We start from the raw sequence: 19359 nt of genomic DNA, 5'->3' as shown, positions 1-19359 counted from the left end.
GTCTTGCTGAGCTAGGGAGAGAGAATCAGAGTTCTGGATCGCTAATATAGCCGGACTTTGTGGGTCATAGTAGCAGATAGGAGTGAATTTCACAGAGAAGGTATGGCAAAAATCTGTACTGGGATCCTCCTTAGTGATTGGATGAATACTAACCTGCTGAATGTTAGAGACGAGTCCTGGCAGAGAATAGTAACTGGGGAGGTGTGAGCTATGTGGAGAATATGGAGGCCTAACAGTGCCAAGAATCACCCAGTGAGACGACCTTGTCGGACATCCCAGGAATTCAACCGAGACCCCAGAAAGACTTTAGAAGTAGAGATATCTTCACCCTAGAGATCTACTCTAGACACTCTCAAAGATTAAAAACAAGTTTCAAAAGGATCAAGATGACAAGCTGATGTGCAAATAAACGAACCCCTTAAGAGAACATAACTCTCTCTAAAAAAAGACCAGACTGTCAACACTATAGCATCAATGATATACAGCATATAATAAAAGTTTCTAGATATGAAAAGAAGCCAAAGAAAAGGATCCCATAACCAGGAAAAGAAAACGATAAATAGAAACACAGCCAAAGATGTTGGAGGTAACAGAAGTTTCAAACAGTTATTAATATGTTTAGGAAGTCCGAGGAAAAATTATCATAATGAATGACCTGATGGAGACTATCAATAGGAGAAAAAGAGAAATTCTAAAAATGAATAAAATACAACATCTGAGGTGAAACATTTAGAGGATAGAAGAAAAGATCAGTGGACTTGAAGACAAGGCAATAGAAACTATTCAAACTGATGCAAATAATAAAACGTTTAAAGAAAATAGAGACCCAGTGATCTGTGGGACAATATCAAGCATTATAACATATGTGTAAAAAATATAATAAAGTCATAAAGATTTTTAAACTCCTCAGAAGTGTTGCCCACACTAACTGCCCTTGCTTTTTTCTCTCCCACTGTCTTGAACTCGCTCCAAGAGGGCATCCCCTCCCCCACCCATCATGACACTGAAATCTCTTGCAAAGGTTATCTTTTACCTCTGTATTGTCAAATCTAACAGTTAATTCCTCATGTAATTTGACCTATAAGCATCATTTAACATAGCTGATGTTCCCTCTTCCTTGAAACTCTTTATTTTCCTTTTTAACTGGCTTTTGCTATTTTCTGGTTTTCTTCTGACCTCACAGGCCACTTCTATTCAATCATTTTGTTAGTAGCACCTCACATCCCCAACCTCTGAATGGAACACTCAGAGCTCAGCTCTCAGACCTGTCCTGCTCTCCCCAGATTATTTTAAATAGCCCCTCTCTCCTGATAATTCTCTCAAATGTTATAAATCTCTGCCAGAACCTTTGTCCTGAACTCCAGATTTCTTCATCCTACCGTCTGCTTGACATCTCCATTTTGATTAATAGCGAACAGCTAAAACTTCACATAGGCAAAAGAAAATTCCTGATCTTTCCATCTGCCCACCCAGAGGCTGCTCCCCCCACGATCTTGCCCTCCTCTGTGAAGGATAATTTCACTTTTCACCTTGCTCAGGTCAGACCACTTCGCACCATTCTTTGTGCATCTTTTCAACATCTCATATCCAAATTGGTTTGCAAATCCTATCAGACTACCTTCAGAGAGATCCAGAATCTAATCACTTCTCCGTACCTCCCCCAACGGCCTTTGTCCAGATCACCACTGTCTCATCTGTGTTAACTATCAGCCTATGTAACCGATGCCCGGGCTCCCACCCCTCATTCCTCTACAGTCCATTCTCTGAATAGCAGCCAGCACGATCTCCTATAACATAAATCAGACTACATTTCTCCTAAGCTAAAAACATCCAAAGGCTCCTCAACCTATTCCGAGTAGGATCTTTTCCTTTTCCTACTTCTGGCTCATACATACGATCAAGGAAACTGCTAAAGTATTTGTTAAATGTGCTACTAGATATTCACAAATCATGTGGCTGGTTTTTTTGAAACTAGATGCAGGCTATTCCATGTATTCCTATTAACTTCCAGGATATCACGTTCAGTCCCCCATCCCATCTGTGGAGATAATTTTAGGTCACAGCTCTGGTTGCGGGTGGTACCAGTAACTCATGTTGTTGGCATACTCTGTATGTTTCCCTTCAAATCATTGACAAAGAGGTTGAGGAAGATAGGCTGTCTCATTTTCAGAAATGGTTAATACCCATAATCTTCTCCTGTTTTTGGAATGAACTCCTTTGGAAATGTACTCAGGGCCCCCCACATCCTGCCCTCAGTCACGTGAGGTGAGGTGGCATGCGAGGCAGGGTAGCATGGGTGGTATGCCCTGATCATTTGGCAATGGAGCTCTTCCAGGGAAAGAAGCAGGGAGCCTTCCTTCCTGAAAACACTTCAGCATGCACCAAACTTACTCTCAGACATCTCCACCTGCCACTTTTGTTTAGCCTCCTATGTGCTCAGCTGCGACCTGCAGGTTTCTGGAAAAGGGAACTCAAGGATATAACCATCCCGCATTTCAACCATTGGTGTCCATGAGCACCATGAAAGTCTGCCTCCTCTAACACACACACAAAATGGGGAGGAGGTGGCAGTCGGAATGAATACGAAGGAAGAAAAGAATTAATGATGAGCATTGTGACTCATGTGGGAATTAAAGAATTAAACACTTCTCCTGATTCCCAGACGTTCTTCAGCATCTTTCCCTCTAATGGAGGAGGCAAAGGGAAAAGTCCATTCTGAGCCGAGGTGCCCTAATGACTCGTTGTATAACTTCCGTCGTGTTTGTCCTCTGCCAGGAACCTACTGCCAGCAGAGGGAGGTCGAGGCCATCATGGAAGGCGACGAGGAGGACAGAGGCTGTTGTTGCTGCAAACCGGGCCACCTGCCGCACTTCTTGTCCTGCAATGCCGCATTTCACCTCCGCTGGCTCACCTGGGAGATCACACGGACACAGTACATCCTGGAGGGCTACAGCATCATAGACAACAATGCAGCCACCATGCTGCAGGTGTTTGACCTCCGAAGGATCCTCATCCGGTACTACATCAAGGTACCGCTGCCCTGGGGCCCCAGACACTTGTCTGAGTAATAGTTCTGGGCTGACTCGAGGAGCTCCTGAAAAGCTTTGCAAAAAGCTAGATTCTGAAGCTTCTCCTTATCTTCTGAATCTGAGCCCCTGCTAAGTTTGGGAACCATTGGTTTTGTGAAAAATCCTCCAGGGCTTTTGTTTTGCCTGGAGTTCACGGCCTGAGTCTCTGTCCAAGTCTGGGCACTAATAGGCAGTTCCTTTTCTTACCTAGATCTGTTTCTTCACTTCTAACCCAGCCGAGCTAGGGGGAGGATGGCGATGATAAATGGCAACGTCCTGAAAACATCACCAAGGCTCCATGTTTACGTGTTATAAGTATCAGTTGAAATGCTCTGCCATTCCCACTTTAGAACCAGAATTATTTTTTAAGCTTAAAATGAAAACTCAAACATATAGTAAAATGGTCCAATTAGGATTAGTTATGACAGCCTTTCTTGCTCACATATTTTTCCCGTTGCTCAGTATCCATGTCTGCCCAACCTGTATTCAACTCAGAAAATGTCCCTGTTTGGAGTTAAGTCTCCCAGAGAACTAATGTGAGCTTCGAGCGAGGGTGCAGAGGCCCAATGGGGCGACAGCGCTTGCTAAAGGGGGAGGGACAAGTGGGAGCAGCCAAGGCTGAGAAAGTCTTTGTGATGGTTCCTGTTTTGAGGGAGCTCTTTGCATGGCGGGAGCCCTGGAGCCTAGCCCTCAGAGGGGCCCACATTTTAATGCCATTTACAAGGAGGACACTCATCCGTCTGAGATCTCAGACTTCCTGCCAGCTGAGGCTGAGAGAGGGGGTCCAGCAGAAACGAGGAAATACAAAACAGAAAGATAACACGGGTACCTGAAGCTTCAGGGGTTCCCACCAACTGAAAAGGAAGACGTTTAGAAATTCGGAATAGCTACTTAGGAGAGCCCCATGTGTGCACCAATACCACTAAAGTTTACAGGAAATAGAAGACAGATTGTGAAAAGTCAGAAGGTTAAATAACTCTTAATTATCACATCCCAAAGCAGTTGCAACGAGAAATGTTTGTGAAATGCTTTCCTGTGCTGACTATTTAAAACAGATTTAGTGGCTTGTACTCACCACCTTCATGCATCCTGAAGGGATGCAGAAATTTCCATCCATACCTCACACAAAACTGTCGGTATTTTGCCCAGCCTTACATACATTGGGGAAGATTTGGAAAGCAAATCAGGGAGTGGTGAGCTCCTGCTTCCTAACTCCACAGTTTGCTCCCTCCACCTTGTAAACTAGGCTGTAAGAAGTTTTTCCTACAGAGTCAATCCTAGGAATCTCAGTGTATCAACTGGTAGTAGATTTGGCAGTGGGTCCTGAAAGAACGGTGGTATGCTCCTGTGAGAAGTATGTTTCTCTCACACATAAATGAAGAATGGGGTGATAGCTCCGTTGCAGGAAGTCCTAGGCACCCAGGTTCCTTCCAGCCGCCAGGTCTACCATTTTGGAAACTTCGTGTTCCAAGATGGAAGCTTAAATGGTTGGAATAGAGGACAGAGGAAATGAAGAGCAAGGGCATGCACCCCCAGTCCCCTAGAAAGCCTCCTGGAAGCTGCCACAGTATGTCCCTATTATATCCCGGGGGCCAGAAGCTCGTCCTGTCCGTGCCAGCTGTGAGGGGTTGGGGAACGTGCATTCTGGGCAGCCTGGAACCCAGGTACAAATGGTCTAGAGCCCCCACTGTTGTTTCCAGTAGAGTTTCCACCCTGCCCCCATCGCCCCCCCCCCTTTGCACAAACATTCCCCTGTGCTCCCCGCCCCCACCCCTGCCAGGCATCCTCCTCCAGCTCCTCTCTCCTCATTCCACATGCACACAAGCTACCCTGGGGCCCGTGCCGACATTCACCTCGCCTTGCTCTGAAATCTGTTCTACTTCACCTTCCAGCGACTCCCTAAGCACGGGAGCCGCACAGACCTGACTCCTCTCTGGGTCCCCAGAGTTCAGTGTGATGACTTGTATAGGGCAGTGTCCGGTGCATTTTTTGGACGGAATGAACAAAGGTAACATGGATCCTGGGTCCAGGCCACACCAGTCTGGTGGATGAGATTCAGATATCAGCAAGAGTCTGAGCGACCTGCTGTAGGCATTCGTGTTGAGAATGGGGTTCAATATTGAGCCACATCTCTGTGAATCGGGAGCTCCCCGTCAACAGCCTTTCCATGAGCCAGACAGGTGGGCGGACCTGGCTCACATGGTGGAGCCACAGCAAGTCACTATGGGTGAGAGAGAAGGGAGAGAGAAGGGATGAGATACCTTTTCTGGGTTTACCCTCTTGGCTTTTCCAGAGGCCTCGGGGGCACCACCTGGCACCTGCTTTTTAACGCTTCCCTCCCTTGAACTAGTAAGTGAATCGATACTCACTTTCCTCCTCTCCTAACTCCAAGAAACATGCCTCCCAATTCCCTGTACGTTTTCTAAAATGGCAATTTGCAGTCTGATAAACAAGTCCAGGATAATGTGCAAATGGCAGAGGCTGAAGGAGCACCCCCCAGCCCCTGGAACCTGCCAGGTAATACTTAGTTTGTGGGAGAACAATGCCTTTAACTCTGTTTTCCAAGAAAGGGGAGCGATGCCAACATGAGAGTTTCAGGTGGGGTAGGAGAGGCACACAATGCAATGGTTCGCTACCTGGTGGGGGGCTTCTCACGAGCTGGGGGCAGCCCCGTGACATCACACTCCCTGAATAAGCCAGCTAATTATGGATTTGCACGTCCTACCCAGAAATTCCAATTCCATGGGCCTGGGGAGGGGCCCTAGCACCTGTATTTTTGAATTAGTTTCCTAAGTGATTTAATATACAGTGAGGTTTAGGAAGGACTACAGATGTATTTGTGCTCAATAGAAACAGATTTCTCTTAAATTCCAAATCAGTGCACAGGAAGGGCCGAGATGTGGGGGTTGATGGGGTCTCAGGGCGCCTCCTGGTTAATTCACATCTACACCGACGGGGCTGTTCATGCGAGGCTTTCTCTAAATACAGCACTCAGTGCTTGCCCACCCTTTGGTGAGGGGTAGCTCAGAACTTGCGCTCATTCCCCCCCGGAGTTAGTTAAAAAAAATGTCAGGCATGCCGAGTGGCTGTTAGAACAGGAGAAGCAGTCTTTTAGGGTAAAAAACTAACGAGTGTTTTCTTCTTTGGCTTTGGTTACGTGGTGAACAGAATCACCTTTGTAGTGCTGGATTGCTTCAAGTTGCAAGAACTTGGTTTCATTCTTTTTATCATTAATATTATTTTTATTGGGCCGGCAAATCAAAAAGGAAGAAAAGCTTGGAATAATTCCATTATACAAAAGGATTTTTTTTTATCTCCTGATAAACTGGGTCAGTTCCGCCACCCTCTATGAATATATTTGAAATCATTTCCTTCCTGACGACTGGAGGTTTTCCCTGGTGCCTCCTCCTCCTTCCCTCCATTTATTAGTGATCAAAACCCTCTTAGCAGTCAAGAAATCAGCTTTCAGCGAGGGCCGGGTTTTCCCGCTGCCATTGTTCCTGTCCAAGCCTTTCAGAAAGGAGAGGGGCTTATCGCTTGCCTTGCAGAATGGGGAGCGTGAAACCTGGACATGTGGGGGGCTGCCTGCCAGGGCCCCTCTCCTAGAACGTGCTGTCTGATAGAATATGCTGATCTACAATTAAAATGAGAAACCAGGAGAATCCCTGCTGGAGGAGCCAGATATGGTGAATTAATTCAGAAGAGGTCTTGCTTTCAACATGGATCAGGTTCTATGTCATCAATTCATTTTCTCCGGCCTTACTTCTCAGTTTTACTTAGTGTTGTACCCATTTCATCCTGATAGATTCTGAAGGATTGCACACTGCTCATTGACTCCGTCTCCCTGACAGAACTTCTGCCTAAATCAAGTGGAAACAGGGCATGGTTTGCAAGGATTGGGTGTGTTCTGTGTTCTCTGGGCAAGAGGAACAGATTCTCCTCGCACACTGGGGGGAGGGGCGGGAGCGGAGGGAAGGGGGAGCCCAGCTGGGGGTGTGCTGAGAAGTCGACACTGCAAAATTTTGCCAGACCTAGGGGAGGAAGTTTTAGCCTCTGGGATTCGAAGTCCTTGTTAACTATTCTGACTTCATCGGTCGAGGGGGTTATTTTCATTCCCCCCCTAGAAAGGAATGAAAAGGTAAACGTCCTTCGAGTTTTGTTTGTTGTTCCTATCTGGTTCATGGGATTAGGACATATTGGGAAAAACTAGACCAGATGTTTGCTAGAGCCAGATGTTCATGCAGACCCAATTTCTTTGTGGCCTTTGTAATTGTCAGCAGAGACGCTGTGCCTTTGGCCACGGTCATGGATCCCGTTCTGCTTGTAACTTTGGGTCAACTGCTTACACTGCCTACCTCCTAGAAGCTTTAAATTATCCCGCCAGCAAGCAGACAGTAGAAAACCCTCCAGAGTCAGAATTGACGTTTCTGAACATTAGACTCAGCGGTCTCTCCTGGCCCCTAATGTCATCTGTGGCCTCACCCCTGCTCCAGACCTCACCTGAGCCTACTGCTCGCTCCCTGGGCCTCAAGCCCCCTGGGTAGGTAAGGCAGAGACGTCAGGCCTTGTACTGAGTTCTTCATGTGCACTCGCTCATTTTAAACCTCAAAATAATGAAGAGAAGTGCGCTTTGCTAGCACTTCTGTCCTTCCCACCTCCTTCTCAGCTTCCTATGGCCTCTTCCTCCTTCCCTCCCTCTCTGTCCCCTCCCTCCTTACCCTGAAGGGACTTCTCCAGGCCAGCAAGGTTGTCCTGGGCGCAGTGCTGCAGAAATGCGATAGTGCATGAACTGTGGATGTCATTTGGGGTCCCCTGCTCCCCCACTTTGGGGTCAGGTGGGCTATGAAGCCTAATAGGGAATATGCCCCAAAGAAGGAAGGCCACACGCCATGAGCCACAGATTAGCCTTCCCAAAGTCCAGGCTGCTGGTGGTCCGAACAGTGGAGAACAGCTTAGTCAGGCCTTTCCCATTGTTTGGCCCCAATCCGGGGACCACCTGCTCAAACTCCTCAGACACCCTGAGATCAGACACTCCTCAGCAACCTCCGACCTCGGTGCTCCAGATTTCACATCCCAGCTGAAGGGAGGGAAGAGCCGGAGAGAAGGCAGGAGGCTGCCTGGAAAAGTGTCTTTGCCCACTCAAGTCACAGGTGCCAGCCCCCTAAGCCCTGGCCAGGCCCAGGCCGTGTGCGTTCCTGTCTGTCTTCTTCCTCGGGAGGAACGTGTGTCTACGATCAGAGAACGCCGTCGATTAAGGGTTTGGGGCCATAAGAGCGTGCATCACTGCCTCCTCACACCAAATACCACCCCTCCCTGTTGCTTGTGATTCCCAGGTGAGATGCAAGCCAGGCTACCGGAGCAGGGGGAGGGCTTGGGCGGGGGGCAGCCTCAGTGGCGCTGAGCACCACGTCCATTTGCCCGTGGTAATAAAGTGCAGTGAAGGTTGCAGGGGAGGTGTACTGTCCCATCTGCTGCTGATGTGCCTGTATCGGAGCTGGATTTTCACCTTCTCTGCTGTATTTTGACTTCTCCGGGCCGGGAGCTAGCCTTTCTGAAGGAGGAATTCATTCGCGAACTACAAGATGGCTTTCAATAAAGCTGTGACTCAGAATGAGAAGGCCCGAGGGTGGCATTTTCGCCAACTGGGATTCCTAAGTGGCATGTCTGATGGAGGGGAAAACATGGGTTATTTGGGAAAGCATCACAGATGTCCACCGTCTGGGACCCCGGGATTACGTACGCATGTGTGTTTCGACAATTCTACATCATAAGTACTTTCCATAAGAACTTTGGTGTTTTCATTCATTAAACACTCCTGAGCTGGGGTCCTGGAAGAGGGTCTGCCCCAGTCTCTTTCGGCTGGATCAGCCATGCTTGGCATCCACAGAAGCCTGCAGTAACCCAAGGGTGCTTTTGTGTGTCTCTCTCAGAAAGGATTGGGCTGGCTGTCATTCTTCTTCACCACGGAACTTCTGTCCTGGTACATTCTGTTAACGTTCTGTTCTTCTCACTTCCCTCATCCCTGTGGTGACCCATAAGAGAGGACATTTTAGAATGTCCCAAGTGAGTTCCTATGCATTAAATCTAGCAGGAAAGGGGCACCTGGGTGGCTCAGTTGGTTAAGTGTCTGCCCCGGGGTCCTGGGATCGAGCCCCAAGTCTGGCTCCCTGCTCAGCAGGGAGTCTGCTTCTCCCTCTGCTCCTCACCCCACTCATGCTCTCTCTCTCTCTCAAATAAATGAATAAAAAATCTTTAAAAAAAAAAATCTAGCAGGAAATACAATGACATCACATGTCAATCCCTGACATTGATTGACTTTATGAGATATAATAAATAAAAAGTCGTTCTGTCTTTAGAATGGCTGTAAGGGCTCAAATTCTTGCTTTCTCTCCACAGAGTATAATATACTATATGGTAACGTCCCCCAAACTTCTCTCCTGGATCAAAAACGAATCCCTTCTGAAGTCTCTGCAGCCCTTTGCCAAGTGGCATTACATCGAGCGTGACCTTGCCATGTTCAACATTAACGTTGATGATGACTACGTCCCGTGTCTCCAGGGGATAACCCGCGCCAGCTACTGTAATGTTTATCTAGAATGGATTCAGTACTGTGCACGGAAGAGACAAGAGGTAGGTCAGGGAGGTGGGGGCCAGAGGTGTTGGGTTAAATATAAAACACAAGGAGCATTTTATAAAATCCATCTCTTATAATACTGTATGGTAGATGATAATAACATAGTGGAGAGAGAACACTGGTATTTGGATAAATGTTTATTTAACACTTAAGCAAAATTTTAAAAGAAGAAGTCATATACCTTGTCTCCAGTGAAGGAGCCTTGAAGGTGTTATCTCCCTCTCTACTGTTCTCAGGCATAGTGCGGTTTTAAGCCTCTGGCATGGCTTTCAAACTCTGGAAACTCCTTTGTGTAGAGCTGCTTTTTGAGATTTCCGTACAAAGGATATCTGTGCTGAAATACAAAGGAGTTACTGGACGTATTGAATCGTGGACAGGCAACCAATCTGTTTAGCAATCAAGATGGTCCAACCCACTCGCACAGTTGTGTCTCTTGTGCATTATTGCTCCTGTGCGGGGGACACTTCTGGAGATGAATGCAGCCTCTTAGAAATGAAACCAAGGACAATGACAGCTTCTCAAAAGAAGAGGAGGAGGGTTGGCAAGGAGGAGGAGCAAGGGGAGGAGAGAGGGAAGGGAAGCAAAGGGAGGGAGTTGGTTGACCTTGCTTCCTGGGGTTTGAAAAGCTGGATCAGGATGCCGTTGATGGAGACAGTAGATTCAAGCTGAAAACAAGCTCCTCAGTAGTGAAGTATGTCACCCAATGACTTGTGGGGACAAACCAAATTACGACCCTAATCCAGGTCCTTGACCTTTTCGTGAGTGATTGAAAACAGGTTGTCGAAGGAGCAGGTGACAGAATCTGCTTTCTCCAGATGCAGCAAGGAGACTGTGTGCTGATTTCTTAACCCCTGCTTGGCCTCTTCAGGTGGTTGAGGTATTCAAAGAATCTATCGGTATCCCTAGCTATCCTTGTGATAGTGCTCTTCTTTCCTCATTTCATTCATGAAATCATTTCATTTCTCTTGTAAAAGCTATTTTGACTCTTTCTTCTGCATTTCCCCCACCCCTTTTTTTTTTTTTTTTTTAAAGATTTTATTTATTTGAGAGAGAGAGAATGAGAGAGCATGAGAGGGGGTACAGTCAGAGGGAGAAGCAGACTCCCTGCCGAGCAGGGAGCCTGATGCGGGACTCGATCCCGGGACTCCAGGATCATGACCTGAGCCGAAGGCAGTCGCTTAACCAACTGAGCCACCCAGGCGCCCCTCCCCACCCCTTTTTTAAGCTGACTTTGGATGACCTCTTTAATTTAGCTGTTTATTGTGGACTTATGGTCAATTCAGGGCTCCTCGTTGTAGGGAAAACAGAAAACCCTCACCTGCCCATGATTCCTGTACTCCTTCCCTCCCTGCTAGTCATACCCCTGCCCTGTGGTAAGGTGGGCATTCATTTGTAAGCTCCCCCCATCCTCACCTGTGAAGTGCCATATTCAAAATTCCAGAGAATTAGGTCAGCAAGGCACATGGTAGCCTCTTTTCTCCCCTAAAGTAGCTTCCTCATTTCAAATTTTTTTCCACGTCCAACCACAAGAGAAAGTGTTTCAGGAATCAGAGGGTTCTCCATCCCTGGGGCATGCTACTGGACCAAGTGACCACAATGGCTGACTTGCAAAGCCCCCTGGGATATGATTCTGTGTCGGTGCATGATGGAACCCTTGGGAAAGTTGAATTAACATCCTTGCTCTTTCAGCCCTCCAAGAAGCTGGACAGCGATGAGGACTCTCCTTTAGTGACCCTGTCCTTTGCCCTGTGCATCCTGGGGAGGAGAGCTCTGGGAACGGCAGCCCACAACATGGCTCTCAGGTATGTGAAGAAACAGTTGGTACAGGCACCAGGATTTTATATTTTTGACAGATTTTTGTCAGTCATTTTCTTTATTTTAAAGTTGGACTGCTTATGTAGATAGTTCTTGCCATAATAAATTATGTTGGGCCCATAAGGAGGCTTTTGGATCACTGTGACCTTTGGGAGTTCTACGTTTGGAAATGGCACTAATACAGAGTAGCTAAATCCCCAGGATTCTGGGTACAGGACCTTTTGTGTTACAGGGGTCCTGGTGGATTTGCTGGAAAGATGAAATGAAATCATTTATAGGAATTACCTAGCCTGGTCTCTAGCAAAATTAATGCTTAATAAAGGTCTGTTCCCAGGGCGCCTGGTTGGCTCAGTCGGTTGAGCATCCAACTCTTGCTTTTGGTTCTGGTTGTGATCTCAGGGTCATGTGATCGAGCCCCAAGTCGGGCTCCATGCTCAGCGTGGAATCTGCTGGAGATTCTCTCTCCCTCTTCCTCTGCCTCCCATCCCCCATGCTTGCGCTCGCGCTCTTGCTCTCTCTCTCAAATAAATAAATCTTAACAAAAAATAAAGTTTCGTTCCCTTTCCCTGTTTTTCCACGCAAAAGAAAAGCATCACGTCTGTGCTCTAGTCCAGACTACCCTGCCCTGTCTCTGTGGGGCTTTGATTAATTGGATGTCCCTTTGGCTGTTTTTTCAAGCTCTCTTTCTACCAGATCTTCCTGCCCTGTATGTAAATAGCTCAAGTTTCTCTCCTTTTTTAAACAGTTGAGCTATAATTGACATATAACTTTGTATTAGTTTCATAATGATTCAATATTTGTATATATTGCAAAATGATCACCGCCATAAGTCTAGTTAATGTGCATCACCATATGTATTTTTATTATGTTACAAACCTTTTATCTTGTGATGGGAACTTTTAAGATTTACTCTCTTAGCAACTTTCAAGTATGTGATACAGTATCATTAACTAGAGTCACGACGCCATACATTACATCCCATGACTTATTTATCTATGACGAAGTTGGTGCCTTTTGCCCACCTTCACCCATTTCGTATGTCCCCCCCGCCACGCCAACCCCAGCACCCACCAGTCTGTTCTCTGTATCTATGAGCTTGGTTTTTTCATTTTGTTTTTTTAGATTCTATATATGTAAGATCATACGGTATTTGCCTTCCTCTGACTGACTTCACTTAGCATAATGCCCTCAAGGTCCATCCATGTTGTCACAAATGGTAGGATTTCCTTCTTTTTTTTTTTTTTTAAGATTTTATTTATTTATTTGACAGAGAGAGACACAGCGAGAGAGGGAACACAAGCAGGGGGAGAGCGAGAGGGAGAAGCAGGCTTCCCACCGAGCAGAGAGCCCGATGCGGGGCTCGATCCCTGGACCCTGGGATCATGACCTGAGCCGAAGGCCAACGCTTAACGACTGAGCTACCCAGGCGCCCCAGATTTCCTTCTTCTTATGGATGAATAATATTTCCAAGTTTCTCTTCTTAAAGAACAAAAACAAAGTTAAATCCTCTCCTGGCCTTTTCACCCTCCACCCTCTATCACCCAGTCTTCTCTTGCATTCACGAACAAGCTCTGGAAGTTTCCGTCACCAATGACGCAGAGCTCAGTGGCCCCCACCACCCCGCCGCCAGTTTGCCTTCTGCTCCTGCTACTCCCATGAAGCTGCTGTCATGAAATGGTGTTCTTATCATCAGGATCACTGGCCGTTTCAGACTTCTCCTTGGGTACTTAGCACCAGGGGCTGGGTGTTCTAGATTCTGCTCGTCCGTCAGGATCACCTCAATGGGTACACATTAAATTCTCCTGGGGGGCTTTTAAATATCCTGGTGCCCAGGCCCTACCCCAGTCCAGACCAGTGACATCAGAATCCCTGTTGGTGGGTGCAAGCATGAGGATTACTCACACGCCCCCACCCCCCAATGATTTCAGTGTGTGGCCAAGGCTGAGCATCATACAAAACCAGGGAGCTCGAAAAGCAGCTCCATGTAGGCTCCCCTCACTGGTTTCTCCTCTGCTTGCACTTTCTTCGGGATTTCTGTATCATACCGTTGACACCAGGTTCTTTTGATACTCAACTGGAGTGAGTGTTCATAGGCCGGATTATAATCTTCTGAAGGGCAAAACCCATGCACGTATTGACTTAACCTTCACAAGCCCTGGTGAGTCCAGGGTGCCCTCCTTCAGGGGACGGCGGGGAGCCAGGGCACCACGCTGTGGAAGGGCATCGGCCGTTACGTGTTGTGCGTCGGTAAGGGGTGAAGTGGTGTGGTTGGCGTGTCTCTTCATTTCTCTCTGGAGACCATAACCTTGAGTCACTCAGAGGTAAAGATCAGCACCGAGGTAGTCAGAACATGTGACAGCTATTCCTTCAACTCCCACATCTCTGAATTTCCTGATTTTCTTCACAGGTGAGAAAAGCGACTTACACGTTAGTGCTGAGCTAAAACCTCTTCTAGGAAATACCCCAGGGAGGGAGCTGATGGGCTTCTCCTGCCTGACTCAGCATCCTGCTATGACCCTGGGCCATTCCCTCTGTGGTCTATTGTCTGGGTCCTAATTTAATGATGGAAAGCCTAGCAGGAGGCTCAAAGGTAGGCTTTGTAAAAACAGGATGATGTGGCTACAGCAGGGGCTCCTCACGAAACTGTAAGGAGGGAATGCAGTTGGGGAAGGGCTTCAGAGGATTCTGGAATCACGAGTCTTCAGATAATCCTAGCATCCAGGCAAGCGATCTTTTGTTTGATCCATTTGAAGTCGGTTTTTTTAAACAAATAAATTCTGAATTTTCTGTACAAATTGCAGATAAAATGCTTCAAGGGTTTATTATCTCAGTTCCCACCTAAGCAATTTGCAAAGACTTCTTCAATCTTGCTCTTCGCGTAACTTGTTCAATTATTCCTGATCCAGGTGTTTCTTGCCTGGTCTGCTTTATTTATTTTTCTCTTGATTAAGCACCAGGCTCACCAGCTGCTTTTTTAAAGCTTGAGTTGATGGGATTTTCTTTGTTTCAAACAGTTTCTCATACTCAGTGTCAGCTCTGCTCGTTCCAAACATAGTGATGAGATAAATCTGGGAATAATATTCTCGGTACTCTGAGGAAAGATTTGATTATCTGGGACTGGTTCCCTTTACTAAGTGGTCCCACACCACAGCAAAATCCTGTGGCGTGGTTTCATTTCAGTCCAAAGACCAATAAAGGTAACTGATTTCACACACCGCCCTGGCCCAGTGGTTCCTTGGGCCTGACGTCCGTGAAGTTCTGACGTGGTTGTGTCGTGGGACGTGGGGAGGGATGCAGCATGAGGGGAGGTGAGACGGAGCATGACAGGGCCCCCACCTCTACTTTACCCGAACAGCTGTGCTCTATATTTTATATGCTAGAATTCAATAACTGGTTTTGCTTGCAAAAAAAAAAAAAAAAATGATTCCATAGCTCAAAAAATGTTTAAATGTAATTTTTATAGATATAATCAAATGGCTCTCCAAAAGAGCTGCCCCAATTTGTAATCTAACCAAGAATGTTTTGCCATATCCTCACTAATGCTGGAGATTCGGTCTTTAAATTTTCTAGTCTCATGGATGAAAAATTATCTCATTCTCATTTGAATTTGCATTTCTATTATTAATAGTGAGGTAAGGATCATTTTACATATTTATTGGCCACATATTTTTTGTGTGAATTGCCTGCCTATTTATGTGCTTTACCCATTTTTATTAGGCTCTTACTGAGTTTTGGGAGGTATTCTCTCATATTATGATCTTAATATGTGTTAAAAATATTTTCTATCAAGGTGCACTTGTCTTTTATTTTTATCTATAACACCTTTTTAAAAAATTATAATTTCAGGATTTTGTGTCTTTCTTAAAAGTGTTGTTTTTTTTTTTATTTTTCAGCTCCAGGATATAAAAATACCCCCTATTTTCTTTCTTTTTTTTTTAAAGATTTTATTTATTTATTTGACAGAGAAAGACACAGCAAGAGAGGGAACACAAGCAGGGGGAGTGGGAGAGGAAGAAACAGGCTTCCTGCTGAGCAGGGAGCCCAATGTGGGGCTTGATCCCAGGACTCTGGGATCATGACCTGAGCCAAAAAAGGTAGACGCTTAACCGGTTGAGCCACCCAGGCGCCCAATACCCCCTATTTTCCTCTGATACTTCTATAGTTTTACTTCTTTCCATTTTTGTTTTGAATCCTGTCAGGTCTTGGGATTTGATTTTACTCTACCTTTTAGGTAATTAGCTACCTTGTTACATTTTCATGGATTCTAGCAGAGCACAGGAGACTCCTGGGTCAGAGACAAAGGGCCTTATTTCTCATAGCACAGGGGCAGCATGAGATTCAGCATGTTTTTTTCTGTTTCCCTTGCCCCCAAGACCCACAGGAATGATGCAGAGCACCATTTTCCAAGACAGGAGAAGAGCACTTAGCTCAAGGAACCAGCCATTTTGTAGCAGAGAGAGATGCCATTTCATCCCTCAAGGATGCTCACTGCAAACATGGTGCTGGAGAATAGCCTGGGTCTTGCATTCTTGGCAAAGCAGTAGCATATGTTGGAGAATGAGCCCACTAGACTACTGTCTCCCAACAAATTCAAGTAGAATGTATTTTCATACGTGATGGGAGATAGGGATCCATTTTTTTTTTTTCCCCCAAATGGATAGCTAATAGTCCAATACCATTTGCTAAGTAACTCCTCATTAGTGATTCAGTCAGTTTAAAAACACCACTAACTTGAAATACCCCTTTTGCCATATGCTACATTCCCATTCATAGGTGGTACACTTCTGGATTTACATGTCTGTTAAAGTGATCCATCTCTCTGTTCTGATAACAAAACCATACTGTTTGGTTTCCTAGAGTGATAACATTGTTTTGATATCTGGTAAGTCTAGTCCCCCTGTTTTTGCTTTTGCCTCGTTGTTTTGTGGTGGGTGCTATTCTTGCTCATGTTCTCCTCAGATGAAATTTAGACGCACATTTTATAGAAAGCTCTGCTGGCATTTTGATCGACATTGTATTGAATTGGCAGATTGAGAAAAATACGAACATCATTCAGTAACATGGTGCATCTTTGTGATCATTCCGTTTTTTAAGTGTCTTTCAGGAAACTTTTGTCATTTTTTTGAGATTTGTAATCTCTTAATGGATCATTTCTAGATATTTTATAGGTTTATTGTGATTGGGAATAGAATCTTTCTTTCCTGTCACATTTTTAATTGGTTACTGCTGGCATACGGGAAAGTGATTTCTTTTTTTATTTGATCTCATTTGGGGCACCCCTATGAACTCTGTTATAAACATAATATTCCAATTAATTCTCTTTAATTTTCTGGTGGGAAGACATATCTACAAATAATGACAGTTATGGCTTTTTTTCTCCCCAATATTTACCTTCAGTTCATTTTCTTATTTCATTGGCTGTGACCTCCAGGGCAGTGTTGGAAATGGGCATCTGTGTTAGTTTCCTATTACTTCTGGAACTAATTACCACAAACTTGGTAGGTTAAAGCAACATAAATTAATTGCCGTAGAGTTTTGGAAGTCAGAAGTCCAAAATGGGGTTCACTAGGCTAAAATCAGGGTATCTGTTGGGCTGCATTCCTGCTGGAGGCTCTAAGGGGAGAGTCCATGCCCTGTTCTAGAGGCTGCCTCTTGTTCCATCTTTCGGGCCAGCAGTGCAGCATTTTTTATCTCTGTCTGACTCAAACTCTTCTTCTCCTGCTTCTCTCTTTCCCTCACAAGGATCCTGTGAGTACATTGGGCCCACCCAGATAGTCCAGGATAATCTCCCCATCTCAAAATTCTTAATCATATCTGCAAAATTCCTTCTGCTGTTTAAGGTAATATATTCCCAGGTTCCAGGGATTAGGATATGGACATCTTTGGGGGCCCCTTATTCTGCCTACCACAGCATCCTTGCCTTAATCCACATGTTACAAGGAACAAGAGTAATATTTAAGCATTAAAAAGTAAGGTTTGTTTTAGGTTTGTAATAGACCATTTTGTCAAGTCGGGGAGTTTCCTCCTCTTCCTGGTAATGAAACTTTTATCAGGAAAGGATGTTGAATTATTTTAAAATGTGGGGGCACACATTCAGATGATATTCTTCTCCTTAAATCTATTAAAGTTATGAGTTACATTAATAGAGTTCTTCTTGCTGAAATATCCTTAAAATTCTGAGATAACCTCTATTTGGTCATGATACATTATTCTTTTTATACAATGATGAATTCAACTTGCTAATTTTTTTTTCTTAGAGAGCGGGAGAGGGGAGGGGTGCAGAGGGAGAGGGAGAGAGAGAATCTTAAGCAGGCTCCAACACCCAATGCAGAGCCCGTTGTGGGGCTCTATCTCACAGCCCTGAGATCATGACCTGAGCTGAAATCAGGAGTCAGATGCTAACTGACTGAGCCACTCAGGTGCCCCACAACTTGCTAATATTTTATTTAGTGTAGTTACCTCTATGTTCAAAGTATGTGTGGCCCATGACCTGTGTGTGTGTGCATGTGTGCAATCTACCCTTATGTAATTTTAAAATCAGGAATATGCCCTTAGGTGTACTTTACGAGACCTCACGGGTCATTTTCACATATTTAATGTTAAGGAGTTAACAGAGGATTTTCGAACACTGACTCCCCAGAGGGGTCTTACACAGCAGCCTAACACAAGTCATAAGCTCTGCTTTATTTGATGGATTTGTTGGGGAAATATTTTTGACTTTACAACAGTGACACAGCACTGATGGAAATCCTCAAGAAATAAAAATATCTACATGCAAAATTAGAGAGAATGAGTAAATTGAGAATCACCTTAAATGATACGCTGAATGAAAGCGAGCCAAGAGCACAAGTATATACAATGTCTTAAAATAAAATGTCAGTGTGTTTTGGAGATAGAATGGGTTAATATGGATGTACCAAGCAAATACTGGTAATTTTTTTAGATTTGGAGTTTGAGGCCCATCTTCTTTGGAGAACTGTTTCTCCCACTGAAGAAAGGCACATATCCATAAAGGGGTGCTTTAGCAGGAAGTCAAAATAGTTTCACTGACCCCAAGCTAAAACATAGCTTGATTGCTATCTTCAATTACATGGAAAGTGGTGAGTGGATCATGGCCAATTCTCCATTTATAGAGACAAAGGTGAGAAGATGGTGGCATTTTATAGCAGCAACATGTTTGCTTAAAGAAGAAATATTACTGGCTCTTGGAGGAGACTAGGGTTCCAAGAGGATAGTGAACCTCAAGATCAACATAGTCTTGAAAAACGGTAGGCAAACAAGCCAGCCATGGGTATGCTATGCCAAGCCCTGTGCAGGAGACTGAGAGTCCTCACGTGGGTCACTGTTGTGGTCTGAGGTCACAGCTGCCATTTGCCCACCCCTCTCACCACAGTGGATGGAGGAAAACAGTGTTCTTCAGAAATCCCAGGACACGATCTCAGTTTCTTTTCCCAAGCTTCCATTGGAGATGATGCCTAAATGAGGGCCAGGCATCCTACAGGATCATCTTGCAGAACAAGATCGAGGTCCCCTTGCTCGACTGTGGTTGGAAACTCAGAAGCTAGAATCTAGGAGAGAAAGAGACAAAGTAAACATGATGCAAGATCCTGATTAAAATTAGGTCATCCAGCTCAAATCAGAATCTTGGAGCTTGTAGAAAACCTGTAAGTTTAAAGCATAGGAAAGAATTTGTAACCTAGAAAAAGGAGCAAGCACTTCTGGGACCTTGATTTGTAATACTGCATGGGAAAGTCTTCTACCTTGGCCTGGTGTATGGGCTCCACTCTGTGGTCCTGGCTCCCTTCCTTCTCTGACATGGCTAGATGTCTTTAGGAGACACCC

The 19359-nt window shown here is 45.3% G+C and overlaps 2 protein-coding genes across 3 annotated transcripts in view; one reads left to right on the top strand and one right to left on the bottom strand.

The window, feature by feature from the left end:
• Positions 1–19359, top strand: part of PCNX2 (pecanex 2) — a 304655-nt gene that overhangs the window by 265776 nt on the left and 19520 nt on the right. The window contains exons 26-28 of the mRNA XM_036102955.2: positions 2776–3029; positions 9465–9698; positions 11392–11504. Coding sequence (XP_035958848.2) covers positions 2776–3029; positions 9465–9698; positions 11392–11504 — 601 coding nt within the window. The remainder of the gene's footprint in view (positions 1–2775; positions 3030–9464; positions 9699–11391; positions 11505–19359) is intronic.
• Positions 18073–19359, bottom strand: part of NTPCR (nucleoside-triphosphatase, cancer-related) — a 54918-nt gene continuing 53631 nt past the window's right edge. Inside the window, exon 5 of one of the 2 annotated variants that reach the window (XM_078077715.1) lies at positions 18073–19085. In XM_078077715.1, the coding sequence (XP_077933841.1) occupies positions 18993–19085 (93 nt within the window). In that variant the 3' untranslated portion in view covers positions 18073–18992. The remainder of the gene's footprint in view (positions 19086–19359) is intronic. The other variant, XM_078077714.1, reaches the window with a different exon arrangement.

The sequence above is a fragment of the Halichoerus grypus genome, chromosome 7, assembly GCF_964656455.1.
Source record: "Halichoerus grypus chromosome 7, mHalGry1.hap1.1, whole genome shotgun sequence".
Taxonomy (NCBI): Eukaryota; Metazoa; Chordata; class Mammalia; order Carnivora; family Phocidae; genus Halichoerus; species Halichoerus grypus.
This window is presented reverse-complemented; position numbering and strand designations above follow the sequence as displayed.